Source organism: Mustelus asterias, chromosome 5 (assembly GCF_964213995.1).
Source record: "Mustelus asterias chromosome 5, sMusAst1.hap1.1, whole genome shotgun sequence".
In the NCBI taxonomy this organism is placed as follows: Eukaryota; Metazoa; Chordata; class Chondrichthyes; order Carcharhiniformes; family Triakidae; genus Mustelus; species Mustelus asterias.
Window position 1 is genome coordinate 141,416,864 of NC_135805.1, and position 20,535 is coordinate 141,437,398.

The 20,535-nt window shown below is 45.5% G+C and overlaps 1 protein-coding gene across 1 annotated transcript in view; it reads right to left on the reverse strand.

The window, feature by feature from the left end:
• LOC144494026 (pecanex-like protein 2) overlaps window positions 1-20,535 on the reverse strand; it is a 209,129-nt gene that overhangs the window by 157,149 nt on the left and 31,445 nt on the right. The window contains exons 4-6 of the mRNA XM_078213600.1: window positions 14,644-14,683; window positions 12,080-12,178; window positions 6,726-8,471 (exon numbers count right to left, since the gene is read on the reverse strand). Coding sequence (XP_078069726.1) covers window positions 6,726-8,471; window positions 12,080-12,178; window positions 14,644-14,683 — 1,885 coding nt within the window. The remainder of the gene's footprint in view (window positions 1-6,725; window positions 8,472-12,079; window positions 12,179-14,643; window positions 14,684-20,535) is intronic.

Below are 20,535 nucleotides of genomic sequence, written 5' to 3' on the forward strand. Positions count from 1 at the left end.
CCGCACAACCTCAAACAGACCATTGTCTGCAGCAAACTACCCAGCCTTCAGGAGAACAGTGACCACGACACCACACACCCCTGCCACAGCAACCTCTGCAAGACGTGCCAGATCATCGACACGGATGCCATCATCTCATGTGAAAACACCATCTACCAGGTACACGGTACCTACTCTTGCAACTCGGCCAACGTTGTCTACCTGATACGCTGCAGGAAAGGATGTCCTGAGGCATGGTACATGGGGGAAACCATGCAGACGCTACAACAACAGATGAATGAACATCGCTCGACAATCCCCAGGCAAGACTGTTCTCTTCCTGTGGGGGACTACTTCAGTGGTCACGGGTATTCAGCCTCTGATCTTCGGGTAAGCGCTCTCCAAGGTGGCCTTCACGACACACGACAGCGCAGAGTCGCTGCGCAGAAACTGATAGCCAAGTTCCGCACACGAGGACGGCCTAAACCGGGATCTTGGGTTCATGTCACACTATCAGTAACCCCCAAAGCTTGCCTCCTGGACTTGCAGAATCTCACTGGCTGTCCTGTCTGGAGACAATACACATTACCCTGTGCCTAATGCTCCCTCCACTCACATTGTCTGTATCTTTAAAACCTGATTAGCTGTAAAGATTCGCATTCTAATCAGTATTCTGTAACTTGATTTTTTGTCTCTGCATGCCTTGTTTGAGAGCAGATATCCGCTCCATCTGACGAAGGAGCAGTGCTCCGAAAGCTAATAGCATTTGCTACCAAATAAACCTGTTGGAGTTTAACCTGGTGTTGTTAAAACTCTTACTGTGTTTACCCCAGTCCAACGCCGGCATCTCCACATTACAATTTTGGGACCATTCACAGGGATTCTATTGATGGCCGAAGCTCGATTACAGCGTTGACATTATCTGCCTACTCGTATAAGATTTGCCACCGTCAGTCAGGCCAACATGCAAATGCGGATGCTTGACCCAGGCTGCTGCTGCCTCGTAAGAGGCAGGCCAAGGACGAGATGACCCGAATCATGGACTTTTCACAAGATGACAAAGTGCCACTGTTCAGGTGAAGAACGTCACAAGGAAGCATCCCGTACTAAGTCAGGTGGTAGACCTCATCCGCAAGGGAGGAACAAGCCAGAAGAATCTGGAACTGAAGCCATATCTCGGCCATCAGTGGGAATTGTTGGTGCAGGACAGTTGTTCGTTGTGGAGCATGCGGGTTATCATTCCCCATCCTTCCCCTTGAAGAGAAAAGTGCTGGAGCAACAGCACTGAGTGCGGATGAAAGAGGTTGGCCGCAATGTGGATGTGAGCATAGAGATAAAAGCAGGCTCTTGTGTATCACGTTCCCAAATTCGTAAGGCACCACCAGTATCCATGGAAATAGCCAAAAGGGCCTTGGGAACGTGTCCACACAGATTTGACGGGGCCAGTAGAAGGCCTATTTGCTGCTGGTGGCCAGCACATACACTCGAAGAGGCCAGAAGTGATATGTATGAAGTCGATGACCACGGAAATGGTCCTCAACAAGCTCAATATCATATTTGCTAGGTTTGGATAACCAGACCAGGTTGCGAGTGACAACGGACCACAACTCATTTCGCGGGACTTCACGGATTACATGAAACTGCATGAAATTTATCATGTACAGTCTGCACCCTACCACTCAGAAATGAATAGCTTAGCAGAGTGTTTGTATTTTGTTAAACACTCCCTGAAGGTTTCACAGGGAGCGGGGACCCTGACACGAAGGTTAAACATGTTCTTAAATGTGCACAGGAATACTCTCCATACAACAACCAAATGGTCCCCAGTAATGTTGATGTTTGGGAAGCAGTTGCGTACAATGTCAGACCTACTGAGTCTGATGAGACAAGAAGAGTGGTGGAGACAAACCAGGAGGTGCAGATGGCCCATCGAGCCGAGCATGCCAAGTTGAGGGCATTCCAGAAGGGCAAGCTCGGACTTGCCAGGAACGATTCTTCGGGGGAAATGGGGGTTCCAGCCAAGACAGGGCGGTCGTCCGATACGGTGGAATCCCAGGATTAGTTGATATGGCGACGGTATGTGGGCCATTTGCTTGCAGCCTCACATCAAGGGGTGGGAACCTCATCAACAATTTCAGAGGTGCTCAGGACAGTGTCAGCATGGGTACTAGAAGAGGGAGGCATGGAGCCCTCCTCCTAGTGAGGAAGTTGCGGGGATGCCACTGGCAACCGATGGCACGCAGGAAGAAGGTTCACAGATGAGGTTTCGCCCAGGCCACAATCAGAGATGAACCAGGTTCATGGAGGCATGGGACCATCATCCCCAGAAAGACTGATCATGTCAATGTAGTTATTACTAGGGGTTGGACAAAAAACAAAATAAAATGATGTAAATAATACCATCACATTGCATCTTGTTAATTCTGTATATATATGTTTTATAATTGTTACTAACTGTATATAAATAAGTTAATTACATTTTCTGCTATAGATTATTGTTGATTAAGGGGGAGGAGTATTATGTATGTTGGGTGCGTAGCCCTTTAAGGGAGCAAGTCATGTGACACTTGGAGGTCATGTGACCCTAAGAGTTTTGGAGATCTGCCCGGGGACTGTCCTGCAGGAGCAGGTGTTGGAACATGGAGCAAGTGAGACCTGTAATAAAATACCTGTGTTCCCGACCTGTGGGTTACACCACAGCAGAGAATACACAATAGTCAGTCCACGAGGCTACTTATCGGTACCATATTGATATGTAACAGTCATGATTCTTGTTCACACACCTGCGATGTTGAGGTTGAGTGAGGCGAGTTCCAGTTTGCTTGAAAATTCATTGTTCTTATGTCACAACTGAAAACTAGTAGGCAAAGCTGCAGGCTTGGACTGTTTCACAATTATAAACAGGCAAATACCATACTAGGCAAGATGTCGCTGGCTAGAAACTGCAGTTTTCCCCCATTTTTCCACCCACACCAAATTATGTTTCACTTCTTACGACGGTTATGGCAGAGTGTTCAAATGGTTCAGCAAACACAGAACAGGCATCTCTGCATCACAGCCAGCCTGCATGTATGCATTTCTCAACCCATCACACAAAAAATCAAATGGAAATCCATCACCAATCATCTCTCAAAAACCAAGCTTCTGCCTTTAAGTGCAGGTCATCCTTCTCAAACTGTCTACCATTTTAATATGTTGACAAAACCACCCTTCTTCAAAGTCTCCCCACTGTTATCCAGCTGAGTGGGTCTGTATTTCCCTGGTGACATTCTTTCTATACCATGGTAGATACAGAATCGCCCACACCCCATTATCTTTAGTTTCCCCAAAGATCTTTCTTTGGCTCCTTCTTTTCCCCATTTTCATGCTGCTCCTTGGCGGCTTCATGCAAAAACACAGCATCAGTTTGTACACATACACTGACGATATCCAGCTCTACCACACATCTCTCACATTCCTCCACTGCACTGCCTCTAAATTATCTGATATCCAGTACTTGATTAAATTTCCTCCAATTAAGTATCAGGAAGATGAAAGCCATTTTCTTCATTCCCAACACAAAATCTGTTCCCTGGTCACGGACTCCACCCCTACCCTGGTAACTGTCTAAAACTGAACTAGACTGTTTGCAACTTTGGTGCCATATTTGATCCTGAAATGAGCTTTCAACCATTATTCAGGCCATCATTAAAAATATCTATCTGTTAGAACTGCTGACTCCGTCATTACCTACGTTCAGATTCTGCTGAAATCCTCATCCAAGCCTTTGTTATATCAATAGACTTGACTATTCAACCACTCATGGCCTGCCTCCTGCGTTCTTTCTTCTGCAAACTTAAGGCCACTAGAACTCTCCTGCCCATGTCCTAAGTCGCACCAAGTCTCATTCACCCATCACCCCTATGTTAGCTGACCTACAGTGACTCCGTTAAGCAACAGCTCGATTTTAAAATTCTCATCCTCGTTTTCAAATCATTTCATATCCTCATCCTTCTTCATCTCTGGCACCTCCTCTGGGTTGTTTTCACCTCCCATTCTGCCTCTTGATCATCCCTGCCTTTAATTGTTCCACCACTGGCAGCTGTGCCGTCAGTTGCTGAGGCTCTAAACTCTGGAACTCAACACATCCCCATCCTCTTCTTATGCTCCTTTTAAGATGTTTCTTAAAACCTATCTCATTGACCAAGCTTTTGGTCTTCTACTCTAATGTTTCCTTATGTAGCTTGGTGTCAAATTTTGTTCTAAAATGCTACTATGGAGCACCTTGGAATATTTTACTACATTAAAGGCACTATACAAGTAAAAGTTGTTGCTGATACTAAAATACCAAAAACAAAGACAGATATTCCCTACCCGTCAGAGTTGAATTTGAATTAACCTATTTCCCTAAACAAGCAGATTTTACGAATCAAACTTCACACTCAAAGTATTTAGTACAATGTACTTAGCTCTTACTCCCTTTCTACAATCAAGTTATATTGTCTTCCCCACTTTGAGTGCAGGCTTAAACACAATGCCTGCTATTCTCAAAATGAAAGAGGCCTTTAAAAAAATGGGGCCATCCTGGATAATGGAGCAGAGGCTTGTCAGTCATTATTCTGTATCAGCTTGTAGCAAATAGGAGACATGAAAATCCACAAATAGGCTCATCTCATTTTAATATGCAACTTCAAAACAATCCTTTTTTGTTTAAAATCTTTGCAAATTCAATTTGTTTAAAAATGATACTTAAACATTACTTATTCCCAGATGCTTTCTGTGAAAAAAATAATCAAGATTCCTAGAAGATAACACAATATTTGAGGTGAGTCAACATAAGATTCTGTCCAAGTGGTTCCTTAGAAAAGTATAACAGTGAGTATGTCACCGGTTCAGAGCCCCGATAATTTTGGGTGACAAGGTGGTGTGCCATTTACTAATTCACTTCCAACCAAATAAATCAAATTGTGTTTCAGCTGTCAAAGGCGTCAGCCATGATTCATTTGGCAGTACACTCCCCTCTGAGTTTGAAGGACACGGCATTCAGTCCTATTCCAGAAACATGAGGACAATATCTAAGCTGACATTGCAGGTGCTGTACTGAGTGAATGGTGGGTCCATCTTTCAGATGAGATATTTAACCAAAACCTCATCTGCTCTTTCAGGTCCCCTGGCACCACTTTGGAGAAGAGCAGGGGTTTTCTTTTCTGAATACGTCACTGCGAAGTGCTTTTGAATGTTTTTCTACATTAAAGATGCTATATAAATGCAACTTTGTGCAGTTGCTTTTACATTGTAGAAAAGGCAAACTCTTAGCAATTCATTCACCTAACGCATGACAGTAGGGGCTCCATAACTTACACCAGAGACTGTTTTTCCAAATAAAATTGAAAGAAACTGCAAGAAATTTTAGATTTTGATGTTTTTTGCTTTCAATCAGGCCAGATCACGCAGGTGAGTAATAAATAAATTTACCACTAAATATTTGCAGAATATCAGTGGCCTCAGGATTACAATTCCCAGCAGTCATTCCTCCTGCACCCAGAAAGCTGCAGCAAACCAGTTCAAAACAAATGGAAATAGAGACAATGAGCAAGAGTAAGATGTATATAATGCAGTGTGAACCCCAAGAGTAGGACCCATAGTCTGTCATCAGGAGAGGGGGAGAAAGAGAAAATCAGAAGAGAGTGCGAGTAATTTTAGCTTGACACATTTGGCAGGAAGCTCGTGGGGTTATATAGGTTTTATACCACAACCGACCTGACTTTCTATTCTTTTTATCAACATACCACAGGTGATAAATCAGGTAGTAATTGGAAACAAAAGCAAAATACTGTGGATGCTGGAAATCTGAAATTAAACAAAAATGCTGGAAATACTCAGTGTCAAGCAACATCTTTGGAGAGAAATAGGGTTTCAGGTTGAGGTGATCTTTCACCAGAACTGAAGAAATATAGAAATATATTAAGCCAATGGAAGGGGGAAGCCTTCCTCGTAACTGGAAACAGTTTCCATCAAACTTCTGCTAATTTTTTTTAGGACAAGGAAAGTCAGTTTCTCACAATCTCTCTCGTTCTATTGCAGTTTCAGCAATTAACAGAAAGCAAAACACCAAACCACAGCTGCTGCATAACCAATAATGTTTGACTTTCCAGAGGTACACACTGTCCAAAGCCTCCCACATAAAAAAATAACTGAATAATTTGAATCTGTCCTCTAGCTATTCTTCAAATAATTTTTTAAAATGAGCAAAATCTGTAATAAGTTGCAGAAAAAATTACATCAATAGTTCAGCCAAGTAGTACTGATACAGCCTGGGAAACTGGGTATGGTGTACATGCTCAGACGGCAACACCGGAATTCAGCTTACAGCATCCCAGCTCTGCATAAAAACAACAAATCCACCCAGGCTTTTGCAAGTGAGAGACTTCAAGCAAAACCTTAAAAGACGTAAAAGATCATTCAATAGAAGCATTTTATCATGTTATTGTGAAAAGTGTTATTAAATGTCGTTTAAACTTTTATTCGAGACATTAGAAATTTCAGTTAGGGAATTTTTTTCAAGCTCATTGAATGATTTCTGAGGAAAAGATAATGCAACACCAACTGATGGCCTGATTGCAAGGTGATGGGAAGTTTCCATTGCAAATAAATAATTCACAATGGAAACATTAACATAAAAGTGTGACAAAAAAAAGCAGGAAATAAGATTTTGTAGGCAAATATAAGCTTTTTAATAAGATATAGATGAATGTTCCACTATGCCTATGTGGAAATAACACAAAAGAAAATACATACTGGCAAGTTATTTGAATTTACAAAACCTTTTGAACAAAAACACCCTAACATGATATATACCATACCTCCACCCATGGCACCCGCCTCTCGACAATCATTCGTCCAGCCTGTTGCATTAATTCTTGAGCTATTAATTGACTCCAGTAAGGAAATGAACTCTATAAAGTTTGACTCGTTTGGGATTTGCCCTTCTTTTGCCTCTAAGTCAGACTTTGAAGTGGTTAATGTTCTTCCCTGATTGTTGTTGCTCCCTCTGGACGTCCTGCTCAAGACCACATCTGTTCCTCCATCTGCACTAAGGACCCTGATATGTGTCTGCAAAGAGCAATCAGCCACAACTTGCTGGTCGCGTTGCCTCTGGTTCTCCATAAGGCAATGCACAACTTTCAAGAAGGAGTCTGACACAGCTCTGGAGCTGGCCGGTCGATGTGAATTTTGGTAGTTGTGACACGCATGATCTGGGGAACAGCAGGACTGCGAATTAGTACTGGATGAGGTTTCTATTGAAAGATTGTGATGAGATTGGAGACTTGAGGTGCTGCTGAGACTAGTATGATCACTTGTGTCCTCGTCTTCACTTTTGTTGTCTTTCGGGATTACTGTAATAGACCAAGATTCATTGCCACCACAAAGAGTGGAGTCAGTACCAACATTTACTTGTTTCCTTGACTTCTGCTTATCGTACTGGTGACTAGACAGAGCCTGTTTAAGAAAACTGGAAGACTTTGGTCTGACAGCAAGATCTGTTTTTGATACACACTTATCAGCACCAGCTATCTGCATCCCTTTATTCACATTTACATATAAAAATGATGAGGGTATTAAGTTACCATTATTAATAGTGTCAGTGCTCTTTCGGCCAGCTTCAGGCAGTTCCAATGCAGTAACTGGAATGTCTGATAAATGTGGATCTTGCATATTTGGCAAACTCGGTGTTCGTTTAGGATCCTGAACTGAATTATTTTGATTAGTTCTAGACTGCAAATTCTGAATTAAATCTGTGCTGGAATCCTTATCAAGGTAGAGTTCTACTTCCTCGTGTTCTGTAGGTTTCACCAGAGAAAAGTTATTAATTGGAATCCTTTCATCATCAGATTCATTCAAATCATCCTCTTTTGCTCCCAGGTCTGTCGCTCTGATTAACGCAGCGTTGGTACTCGGTTCACTTGGAAGCTCCTGGTCCCCACATTCAGTATGACCAACACTGTTCCCAAGGGTTTCTTTACTGTGATTGGAATATTTCCTGCACGTAATATTTCCAGCAGTACACATTGGTATTGGCTCAGCATTATCTGCATTAGTCACTATCACATTGCACTCAGTCTCTGATGCATTAGGACACTGATGATCTTGGTTTAATTTAGCTATGAACTGTTCTGTAGGTGCCTGTCGTCCTGGAGAACTAGGTGGATCCTTTGCCTCAGTCAGAGCCACCTTAGAATCGGCCGGGTTGGCAGATACTGACACAGTACAAACCCGAGATGAAGCATGATGCTTGATGTTTTTAGAACCATTTAACCGACCCGTAGCACTAAGTGGACAAACAGTAGATTCACACGGGAGGGCAGTTGGGGAAAGGAACGAAGACGCTTCTTCCAAGGTGTCACTCTCTTCTTTGGCTTTTTTGTTGGGCTCTGCATCTTGAGAAACCGATTTTTGGTAACAAACTGGGGAATCATAGGGCATCAAGGGTGTTGCACTGTTCAGGTCAAGATCTGCAATGAACACAACTTAGATTTTACCACAACAGATTGCAATGATATTTAATCCAAGCCATGGGAATGAATGTAGTGATCCAGTAAAACAAAGGGTAAATTCTTTTTTTAAATCAAAGCAGATTGGCCTAGATTCATCCCGCTTCAAATAATGCACTCATTCCTGTTTCTTTAGAAACTAGTTTAATAAAGAGATGGTAATCATACACCATTTTATTTAATATTAGTTTGGCACATAAAGAGAATAGATTTTTATTAGGATAGAGGGACATGTAGATCACCTTTATTAAGGAAAGGGTGTTATAAAAACACAAACTTATAGCATAGAATGAGACCATTGGTCCCATCATGCCTGTACTGGCTCTTTGAAATCACAGTTGTGTTTAGACCCACACTCTTGTTTTTTGTGTGTAATCCTGTAAGTCCCTCATTATCAAGGACCTGTCGAACTCTCTTTAAAGTTATGGGAATCAGCTACCATCTCCTTTTCAGGTACAGTGTTTCCCCCAATAATTGAGGGAATAAATTTTACCTCATCTCTTTGCTGGATCTTTTCCCAATAATTTTGTACCTATGACCTTTGGTTATTGACCCATTCATCAGAGAGACTATTCATTCCTATTTACTTTATCAATGTCTCTCATCATCTTGGCAACCTCTATTAAGTCACTTTCTCTGATGTTAGAACAGTCTTGACTTTTCCAACCTCCTGATAATGAAAAACCCTTATCCCTGATAACACCCTGATAAACCTTCTCTGTACCCTTTCCAAGGTCTTTACTTCTTTCCTGAAGTGTAATGCGCTGAATTGTCCACAATGCACAAGAACTGAGACCCAACCAATGTTTTGGAAAGGTCGAGTATGATTTCTTTGTTTTTATACCCTATCCCTCTCTTTATAAACCCAAGTAACCTTATCAACTCACCTTGTCACCTTTAAGAATTTGTGTGCCTAGACATCTAGATTTTGCTCATTTGCTCTTCTCAAAATTATTCCATTTATACTATATTGCTTTTGGGCTGTATTTTATGTGCCCCTGGTGTGCATGTTTTTTTTTGGGGGGTGGGGGTGCATATAAAATAGGGTAGGAGCCCACCTCAGTACATTTGAGCCCATCACCAAGCTCTCCCCCATAATATTAGGACATGGACCATGGACGGATGCCAAAGACTGGCAGCCTACCCACCACATTCAAATAAGTAATCAAGGGTCAATTACGCTTATCAAGCCAGTTTACCCTGATAATACGCTGTCCATGCCATAAAACTTTCAGTGTGGGCAACCTGCGGCAGCGGGCAGCCTGAATTAGAAACAAAACTCTTCAGCTCTTAGTTCCCCACCCCCTTAAAACTCTCCCCTGTTCCCTAGCCGTCTGCAGACTTAAACCCACCCCCAATTGCCCCGTCTAGTCTGCCCAAAACATCCCTACCCAATGCTTTGGACTTACCTGCTCTGGGAATCCTCCTACAGACAAGGCAATAACCACTGACACACTCTTGGTGTTGGCTTAACTGATGGAACTGCTAACCAATTGAAATTGGTCTGCAGCTCCAGAATACAGGACCTCCCCCTCCCCGCCAAAGTCCCACTTGGCCCTCATTTAGCCTGTCTGCAGCACTTTATGGGAACTCTACTGCAAGCTATCTCACAATGTATCCACCACCACCTTTTGCTTCATGTCATTGGATCAATTTTGTTATTTATTCCGCCTCTTCACAGAATCAGCGCAGAAAGAAGTTATTTGACCACATTGTGTCTACATTGGCTTTCCAAACAAGCATTATGACTTTGTGCCAATCCCCTGTCACTTCCCTATATCCGTGCACATTGTTTCTATTCAGGAATCATCTAAATCCCTTCTATGAGCAGAACAGTTTCTCCCTATCTACTCTGTCTAGCTCCCTCATGATTTTGAACATCTCCATCAAATCTCCTTTTAGCTTTCTTCTCTCCAAGGAGAACAGTCCCAACCTCTCCAATCTATCTTCATAATTGAAGTTTCTCATCCCTGGAACCACTCTTGTAAATCTTTCCTGCACTCTCTTCAAAGCGTTCACATCTTTCCTAATATTGTGGCTGTACACAATATTCCAGCAGAGGTCTAACGAGTGTTCTGTATACATTCAGCATAACCTCCTTGCTCTTGTATTCTATGCCACTATTAATAAAGCCCAGAATACTACATGCTTTGTTAACTGCTCTCCATCTGAACTGCCAGCTTCAATGAACTATGTATATATACACCCAGGTCCCTCTGCTTCTGTACCCCCTTAAGAATTTTACCGCTTATTTTATATTGTTTCTCCATGTTCTTCCTACTAAAATGCATCACTTCACACTTCCCTGCATTAAACTTCATCTGTCACCTATCTATGTCATTTTAACGTTCTACATTGTCCTCTCCACAATTTACAATACTTGCAAGTTTTGTATCATCTACAGACGTTGAAATTGTTCCCTGCACACCAAGATCTAGATCATTAATATACATCAGTCCCAATACCGACCCATGAGGAACACTACTACAAACCTTGTCCCTGTTTGAAAAATATCCATCGACTGTCACTCTCTGTTTCCTATTATTCAGCCAATTTTGTATCCATGTTGCTACTGTCCATTTTATTCCATGAGCTATAAGTATTCTCACAAGTCTGTTACATAGCACTGCATTGAAAATCCATGTACGCCACATCAACAGCATTACCTCATCGCCCCTTTCTGTTTGCTCCTCAAAAAACCCCAGCTAGTTATTTAAACATTTCCCCTTTGGAAATTATAGAATCCTGCAGTGCAGAAGGAGGCCATTCGACCCCTCGAGTCTGCACCAACTACAATCCCACTCAGGCCCTATCCCCATGCATTTACCCTAGCTAGTCCCCCTGATACTGAGGGGCAATTTACCATGGCCAATCCACCTAACCGCACATCTTTTGGCCCGTGGGAGGAAACCAGAGCACCCGGAAGAAACCCCGCAAACACAGGGAGAATGTGCAAACTCCACACAGACAGTGACCCAAGCTGGGAATTGAACTCAGGTCCCTGGTGCTGTGAGGCAGCACTGCTAACCAGTGTGCCACCGTGCCACCCATAAATCCATGCTGGCTCTTCCTAATCAAGCCACATTCCACACGACTACGAATTCTACCCTGTATAATTGTTTCTAGAAGGTTGCCCGCCACTGATGTTAAACTTTTCTCTTAATTCTATCCATTTTCCTAATTAGCCTCCTTCATGGCACCTCATTGACCTTTCAAAAGTTCAATACATACAGCATCTTACTGCCTTGATCAATCTTCTCTGCCACCTTATCAAATAGTTCAATCAGGTTAGTCAGACATGATTAACCTTGTAACAGATTAATGCTGGCTCTCCTTGATAAATCTATGATTTTCAAATGGAGGTTTCTTGGGGTGAGCGGAGGCTGGGGGGGGGGGGGGGGCAGTGTACAGGAATCGTCTTCATTGGAGATAATATGAGAACAAACCAATTTCAAATGGTGGAATATTGTAGTGGGGTCCGACTTGCCTATTTTGATGCACCTTTAAAAACGGTATCATACTTGCCATCAGCAGAGACAGGAAGAGGTAGAGATGATGAGAATATTTACCTTCTCTTTCTCCCCCTAACATTAAAAGTGCTTTGTAAGTTGGTTCAAGTGAGAAGGATGTGCTTTCCTGAGGTGCAGTGAGTCTTCTGAAGTCTTTCTCTGGAATATGCAAAATCATCAGTAATTCAGAGTATTTTATGCAACATTCAATCCTCTTCAAATTCATGGAATTAAAATGATTTAAAGGACTGCCATTTTTGTTTCAATTCTCTACAGTAACACTACATTCTGCACTCTCCTCCCCTATGTACGGTATGCTTTGTCTGTATTGCGCGCAAGAAACAATACTTTCACTGCAAACTAATACAGGTGACAAGAATAAATCAAATCTAAGGTATATATTGCACATTACTAATATTAAACAGCGCAATGGTGGATACAGAATTTTTTCAAAATAATTCTGACGATGAGTCACACTGCCTTCATCCCATGGGATTAATGCGATTTGTGTTACTGATTCTTCAATTAGTCTACCCTTCATTACAGCCTGGAGCTATGTATATATTTGCATATCAGCTTTGTAGTCCTTTTGTGATCAAAAATTACACACTTTGCCTTTTTAATTAACTCTCTGCACGTGGGCGCTGCTGGCTGGACCAACATTTATTGCCAATCCCTAGTGCCCTCTGAGAAAGTGGTGAGCCACCTTCTTGCACCACTGCAGTCTGTGTGGTTAAGTGCTTCCACAATGCTGTTAGAATTCTAGGATTTTGGCCCCGTGACAGTTTCCAAGTCAGAATGGTGTGCGATCTGGAGCAGAACTTGGGAGGTGGTTGTGTTCCCATGCACCTGCTGCCCTTGTCCTTTTGGGTAATGGAGATCATGAATTGGGAGGTGTTGTCAAAGAAGCCCTCGCAAGTTGCAGCAGTACTTTCTGTGGAAATGGACACCGCAGCTACTGTGCACAAGTGATGGAGGAAATTATGGTTTAAGGTGGTGGATTGGCCAGAATTTATGTTCAATTTTGCTGCCTAAAATCAGGAGAAAATTGAACAGTGACAAGGTTCTGACCAACATATGGATGGTCATTTTAAAAAAAGTCCTCACAGCAAACTCAGTTCTGCCCTCATTTATCCAATGCTGCAGGTGGCACTTCAACCTTTGGCAACTTAAATCTTCCCATCTCTACAGATTCTTCACCCAATCCTCCTCCCTCAACCTTGTCTTCCATATAAACCCCTCCATCTACAGACAAGGCTGCTCACTTGTCCTTGTCATCAGATGTGGCCTTTCTACTTGTAAAGTCACATCTCCAATCTCTAAGTACATACATTTTCCCACCCCCTGCACTAGCTGATCTGCTTTCTTCTCCCAGCTCCTCAAATCAATGCTCTTCCATCGTCTCAATCTGCATCCTTTCCAACAACTTATCATACATAGTGATATCAAGGCCTTCACTGATCAGATCACCAACTTGCCTCAACTTTTGACCACCACAACTGCCAATCAACTCAAATTAAACACTTTATTTACTCAGAGCTCGGCTGCAACATGGAGTGCGGGCGGAGGGCGTGCGAGAGGGGGGGGGGGGGGGGGGGCGGGGCCGGGGCACACGAGAGGGCGGGGGCCGGGGCATGCGAGGGGGGCCAGGGCATGCGAGGGGGGGTGGGGCGGGGCTTGCGAGGGGGGGGGGCTGGGGCGTGCGACGGGGGGCATGCGACGGGGAGGGGTGGGGGCCCATGGTGTGCGAGGGGGGGCCGGGGCGAGCGAGGGGGGGGGCGCGCGAGGTGGGGGAGAGAGCCGGGGCGTGCGGCGGGGGGGGGGGTTAGGGCATGCGAGGTGGGGGGGGGGGGGGGGGGGGGGGGGGGGGGGAGAGAGGGGGGGGGGGGGGGGGGGGAGAGAGCCGGGGCGTGCGAGGGGGGGCGGGGCGTGCAAAGGGGGAGGGGGGGGCGTGCGAAGGGGGGGCTGTGGCGGGGCGTGCGAGGGGGGGGGCGGGGCGTGCGAGGGAGGGGCGGGGGCCAGGGCGTGCGAGGGAGGGGGGGGGCGTGCAAGGGAGGGGGGGGGGGGGGGGGGAGAGACCGTGGCGGGGCGTGCGAGGGGGGGGCGGGGCATGCGAGGGGGCGTGGGGCGCGTGCGAGGGGGAGGGGGCAGGGCATGCGAGGTGGGGGGGGGGGGGGGAGAGAGAGCCGGGGCGTGCGAGGGGGGGGGGCGGGGCATGCAAGGGTCTGGGGCGTGCGAAGGGGGGGGGGCGGCGCGAGGGGGGGCCGTGGCAGGGCGTGCGAGGGGGGGGGGGGGGGGGCAGGGCGTGCGGGGGGCCGCGAGGGGGGCAGGGGCATGCGAGGGGCGGGGCGTGAGGGGGCGGGGCATGCGAGGGGGGGAGCGGGGCGTACGAGGGGGGAGCAGGGCATACGAGAGAGAGGGGGCGAGTATGTGAGAGAGAGGGGGTGCGTGCATGTACATGTAAGAAGCAAGTTGGCTTAAGATAACTGGCGTTAATGTTTCAGAGAAAAGGGTCCATAACCCACATCAGGTTTAGCAGGTCTGTGGAATTCTAAAGCACCTGGGCCAAGATACAATAGGGATATTATAATGGATAAAAACAGTAGAAGGGCATGTTCAAATACCTTTGAGTGCTTCTGCGTCTTTAGGATTTGTCGGCAGATCCTATTTGAAAGAAGCAAAGATTTCAGTACATCACCGAAAGATGTGCGAGTTAGGTTGTTTGGCCATGCTAAATTGCCCCTTAGTCTCAGGAGACGAGCAGGGTAGATATGTGGAGTTGCAGGGACAGGACCAATGAAGGCTTGTTGTCGGTGCTGGCTTGATGGGCTGAATAGCCTGCTTCTGCACTGTAGGGATTCTATTCTACGATTAGGAACAGACTGAAAAAATAACTTCCATGGTGTTGCTAAAGTGCCTGCCAAGACTTTATTTTTAAAAATCCGAATCTTGGTACAAAATTAAGCTTTCTTTTAAAACTCAGCTGTGTCTTTCTGTTAAATGTGAGGAATTACAATGCCGCTTAATTCATATTAGTTTGGGTGTAAAACCATTCAATTTCTTTGGAAGTCAATCTGAGAAGATTGCTGTTTTGAGTTGCAGACAAATTTTCCCCAAACTCACTCAAAGCCCATCGGATTAATGAGGTCATGCTAATTTGAAGAGGTATTTGGACTATTCACCACTCTGTCTACTTAAATTTAAAACCAATGACTAAAATTAACATGCTACCATTTTTTCTATTTATTGAGGAATGTTTGCGGATGAACTTTGGTGGCATTCAAGAAATTAGTTTGGGAAGAACAACAGTGTCTAACCTGAACAGGAAGTGGTTGTCCCCCTTAACAGTAAGGGATGGGTGTCAGACGGGAGAGAGGAGGGGAGAGAGCAGTCAGTGATGGTATCCCCTGGGGTTGTCCCCCTCCAAAGTATACCATTTTGGATACGGGGGGGGGCTAAAGGACTGGTGCAGGAGGGAAGGTTTTGAATTCATAGATCACTGGGAAGTCTTCAAGAGAGGATGGCACCTGGACAAGGAGGACGGGTTGCACCTAAACAGGAGGGGTACAAATATCCTAGCTGGGAGTTTTGCTAGTGTGGTTTGGGTGGGTTTAAACTAATGTGGCAGGGGGGTGGGGATCAGAACAATAGGTCAATAAGCATAGAGGCTGGGGACGAGGTTGGGGCCAAGACAAGGCTATCTAAGAGGAAGAGCATTCTGGGGGAGGATGACCTCAGTGGGCCTGGAGGTCTGGAGTGCATCTGCTTCAATGCAAGGAGCGTCACGGGCAAGACAGATGAGCTTAGAGCCTTAATGCTTGTGCGGAACTTGGATGTGGTTGCAGTGACGGAGACTTGGTTAAAAGGACAGGACTGACAGCTGAATATTCCAGGGTACAAGTGTTTTAGGCAAGACAGAGGAGGGGCGAGGAGAGGTGGGGGAGTAGCAATGCTGGTTAGGGAGCATATTACAGCGGTACAGAGGGTGGACAATATGGAAGGGTCAGGTAACGAGTCACTGTGGGTGGAGCTCAAACAGGAAGGGCGCAGTCACCATGTTGGGGGTGTACTACAGGCCTCCCAACAGCCCACGGGAAGTTGAGGAATGGATATGCAAGGAGATTCTGGACAGGTACAGACAAAATAGGGTTGTTGTAGTGGGAGACTTTAATTTCCCTCACATAGACTGGAAATTGCTTAGGGCTGGGGGCCTGGACGGGGAAGAATTTATAAAATGCGTACAGGAAGGTTCTTTGGAACAATATGTTGACAGTCCAACTAGAGAGGGGGCTGTACTGGACCTAGTACTGGGGAATGAGCCCGGTCAGGTCAAAGTTGCAGACGGGGAACATGTGGCAAATAGTGATCACAATTCTGTAAACTGTTGTCAAAGAACAAAGAACAGTACAGCACAGGAAACAGGCCCTTCGGCCCTCCAAGCCTGTGCCGCTCCTTGGTCCAACTAGACCAATCGTTTGTATCCCTCCATTCCCAGGCTGCTCATGTGACTATCCAGGTAAGTCTTAAACGATGTCAGCGTGCCTGCCTCCACCACCCTACTTGGCAGCGCATTCCAGGCCCCCACCACCCTCTGTGTAAAAAACATCCCTCTAATATCTGAGTTATACTTCGCCCCTCTCACCTTGAGCCCGTGACCCCTCGTGAACGTCACTTCTGATCTGGGAAAAGGCTTCCCACCGTTCACCCAATCTATCCCCTTCATAATCTTGTACACCTCTATTAGATCTCCCCTCATTTTCCGTCTTTCCAGGGAGAACAATCCCAGTTTACCCAATCTCTCCTCATAGCTAAGACCCTCCATACCAGGCAACATCCTGGTAAACCTTCTCTGCACTCTCTCTAATGCCTCCACGTCCTTCTGGTAGTGCAGCGACCAGAACTGGACGCAGTACTCCAAATGTGGCCTAACCAGCGTTCTATACAGCTGCATCATCAGACTCCAGCTTTTATACTCTATACCCCGTCCTATAAAGGCAAGCATACCATATGCCTTCTTCACCACCTTCTCCACCTGTGTTGCCACCTTCAAGGATTTGTGGACTTGCACACCTAGGTCCCTCTGTGTTTCTATACTCCTGATGACTCTGCCATTTATTGTATAACTCCTCCCTACATTATTTCTTCCAAAATGCATCACTTCGCATTTATCCGGATAAAACTCCATCTGCCACCTCTCCGCCCAATTTTCCAGCCTATCTATATCCTGCTGTATTGCCCGACAATGCTCTTCGCTATCCGCAAGTCCAGCCATCTTCGTGTCATCCGCAAACTTGCTGATTACACCAGTTACACCTTCTTCCAAATCATTTATATATATCACAAATAGCAGAGGTCCCAGTACAGAGCCCTGCGGAACACCACTGGTCACAGACCTTCAGCCGGAAAAAGACCCTTCGACCACTACCCTCTGTCTCCTATGGCCAAGCCAGTTCTCCACCCATCTAGCCACTTCTGCTTGTATCCCATGAGCCTTAACCTTCTTAACCAACCTGCCAGGTGGGACTTTGTCAAATGCCTTACTGAAATCCATATAGACGACATCCACGGCCCTTCCTTCATCAACCGTTTTTGTCACTTCCTCAAAAAACTCCACCAAATTTGTAAGGCACGACCTCCCTCTTACAAAACCTGCTGTCTGTCACTAATAAGATTGTTCTGTTCTAAATGCACATACATCCTGTCTCTAAGAATCCTCTCAACAACTTCCCTACCACGGACGTCAAGCTCACCGGCCTATAATTTCCTGGGTTATCCCTGCTACCCTTCTTAAACAATGGGACCACATTCGCTATCCTCCAATCCTCAGGGACCTCACTCGTGTCCAAAGAAGCGACAAAGATTTCCGTCAGAGGCCCAGCAATTTCATCTCGTCTCCCTGAGCAGTCGAGGATAGATGCCATCAGGCCCTGGGGCTTTGTCAGTTTTAATGTTCCCTAAAAAACCTAACACTTCCTCTCTTGTAATGGAGATTTTCTCTAACGGGTCAACACCTCCCTCCGAGACACTCCCGGTTAACACGCCCCTCTCCTTCGTGAATACCGATGCAAAGTATTCATTTAGGATCTCCCCTATTCCCTTGGGTTCTAAGCATAATTCCCCTCCTTTGTCCCTGAGAGGTCCGATTTTCTCCCTACAACTCTTTTGTTCCTAACGTATGAATAGAATGCCTTAGGATTCTCCTTAATCCTGTCTGCCAAGAACATCTCATGACCTCTTTTTGCCCTTCTAACTCCCCGTTTGAGATCTTTCCTACTCTCTCTGTATTCCTCCAGAGCTCCATCTGTTTTCTGTTGCCTGGACTTAACGTACGCCTCCCTTTTCATTTTAATCAGATCCTCAATTTCCCTGGTTATCCACGGCTCTCGAATCCTACCTTTCCTATCTTTCCTTTTTACAGGCACATGCCTATCCTGCAGCCTTATCAATAGTTCCTTAAAAGACTCCCACATGCCAGACGCGGACTTACCCTCGAACATCCTCTCCCAATCAACATCCACCAATTCCTGCCTAATCCGGCGATAGTTAGCCTTCCCCCAATTTAGCACCCGGCCCGTAGGACAGCACTCATCCTTGTCCATTACTATCCTAAAGTTAACAGAGTTGTGGTCACTATTTGCCACATGTTCCCCTACCGAAACTTTGACGACCTGACCGGGCTCATTTCCCAGAACTAGGTCCAGTATAGCCCCCTCTCTCGTGGGGCTATCTACATACTGTTCCAAAGAACCTTCCAGTACGCATTTTACAAATTCCTCCCCGTCTGGACCCCCAGCTCTAAGCACTTTCCAGTCTGTGCCAGGGAAATTAAAGTCCCCCACTACAACAACCCTATTTTTTCTGCACCTATCCAGAATCTCCTGACATATCCTTTCCTCCACTTCCCATGGGCTGTTGGGTGGTCTGTAGTACACCCCCAGCATAGTGACTGCACCCTTCCTGTTTCTGAGTTCCACCCACAGCGACTCAGTACATGACCCCTCTAAGTTATCTACCCTCTGCACCGCGGTAATATGCTCCTTAACTAATATCGCTACTTCCCCCACCTTTTTTAGCCCCTCCTCTGTCTCGCCTAAAACACTTATACCCCGGAATATTCAGCTGCCAGTCCTGTCCTTCTTTTAACCAAGTTTCCGTCACCGCAACCACATCCAAATTCCACATAAGCATTAAGGCCCTAAGTTCGTCTGTTTTACCCGTTACGCTCCTTGCATTGAAGCAGATGCACTCCAGGCCCACTCAGGTCATCCTCCTCCAGAGTGCTCCTCTTCTTAGCTAGCCTTGCCCTGGCCCCCAGCTCAACCCCAGCCTCAGTATTTACTGACCTACTGTTTTGTTCCCCACCCCCCTGCCACACTAGTTTAAATCCTGCCGAAACACTCTAGCAAAACTCCCAGCCAGGATATTTGTCCTATGGGTAAGGTGCTGAATTGGGGGAAGGCTAACTACAGCCGGATTAGGCAGGATTTGGTGGCTGTTGATTGGGAGAGGCTGTTCGATGGTAAATCCACATCTGGCATGTGGGAGTCTTTTAAGGAGCAGTTGATAGGACTGCAGGACAGGCATGTGCCTGTAAAGAGGAAGGATAGGAAAGGTAGAATTTGAGAGCCGTGGATAACCAGTGAAATTGTGGGTCTAATCAAAAAGAAAAAAGAGGCATACATGAGGTCCAGGCAGCTAAAAACAGATGGAGCACTGGAGGAATACAGAGAAAGTAGAAAAGAACTCAAACAGGGACTTAGAAGGGCAAAAAGGGGTCACGAAATGTCCTTGGCAGACAGGATTAAGGAGAATCCTAAGGCATTTTATACATATGTTAGGAACAAGAGGGTTGTTAGGGAAAGAATCGGACCTCTCAGGGACAAAGGAGGGGAATTATGCTTAGAACTAAAGGAAGTAGGTGAGATCCTAAACGAATACGTTGCATCAGTATTCACAAAGGAGAGGGACATGTTGACTGGTAGTGTCTTAGAGAGATGTGTTGACCCGTTAGAAAAAATTTCAATTACAAGGGAGGAAGTGTTAGGTTTTTTAGGAAACATTAAGACAGACAAATCCCCAGGGCCGGATGGCATCTGTCCAAGACTCCTCAGGGAGGCAAGAGATGCAATTGCTGGGCCTCTATCAGAAATCTTTGTCTCTTCACTGGACACAGGTGAGGTCCCAGAGGATTGGAGGATAGCAAATGTGGTCCCGTTATTTAAGAAGAGTAGCATGGATAACCCGGGTAATTATAGGCCGGTGAGCTTGACGTCCGTGGTAGGGAAGTTGTTGGAGAAGATTCTTAGAGATAGGATATATGCACATTTAGAACTGAATAATCTCATTAGCGATAGACAGCATGGTTTTGTACGAGGGAGGTCATGCCTCACAAATTTGGTTGAGTTTTTTGAAGGGGTGACAAAAACGATTGACGAGGGAAGGGCCTCGATGTCGTCTATATGGATTTTAGTAAAGCGTTTGACAAGGTCCCTCATGGCAGGCTGGTGCAAAAGGTT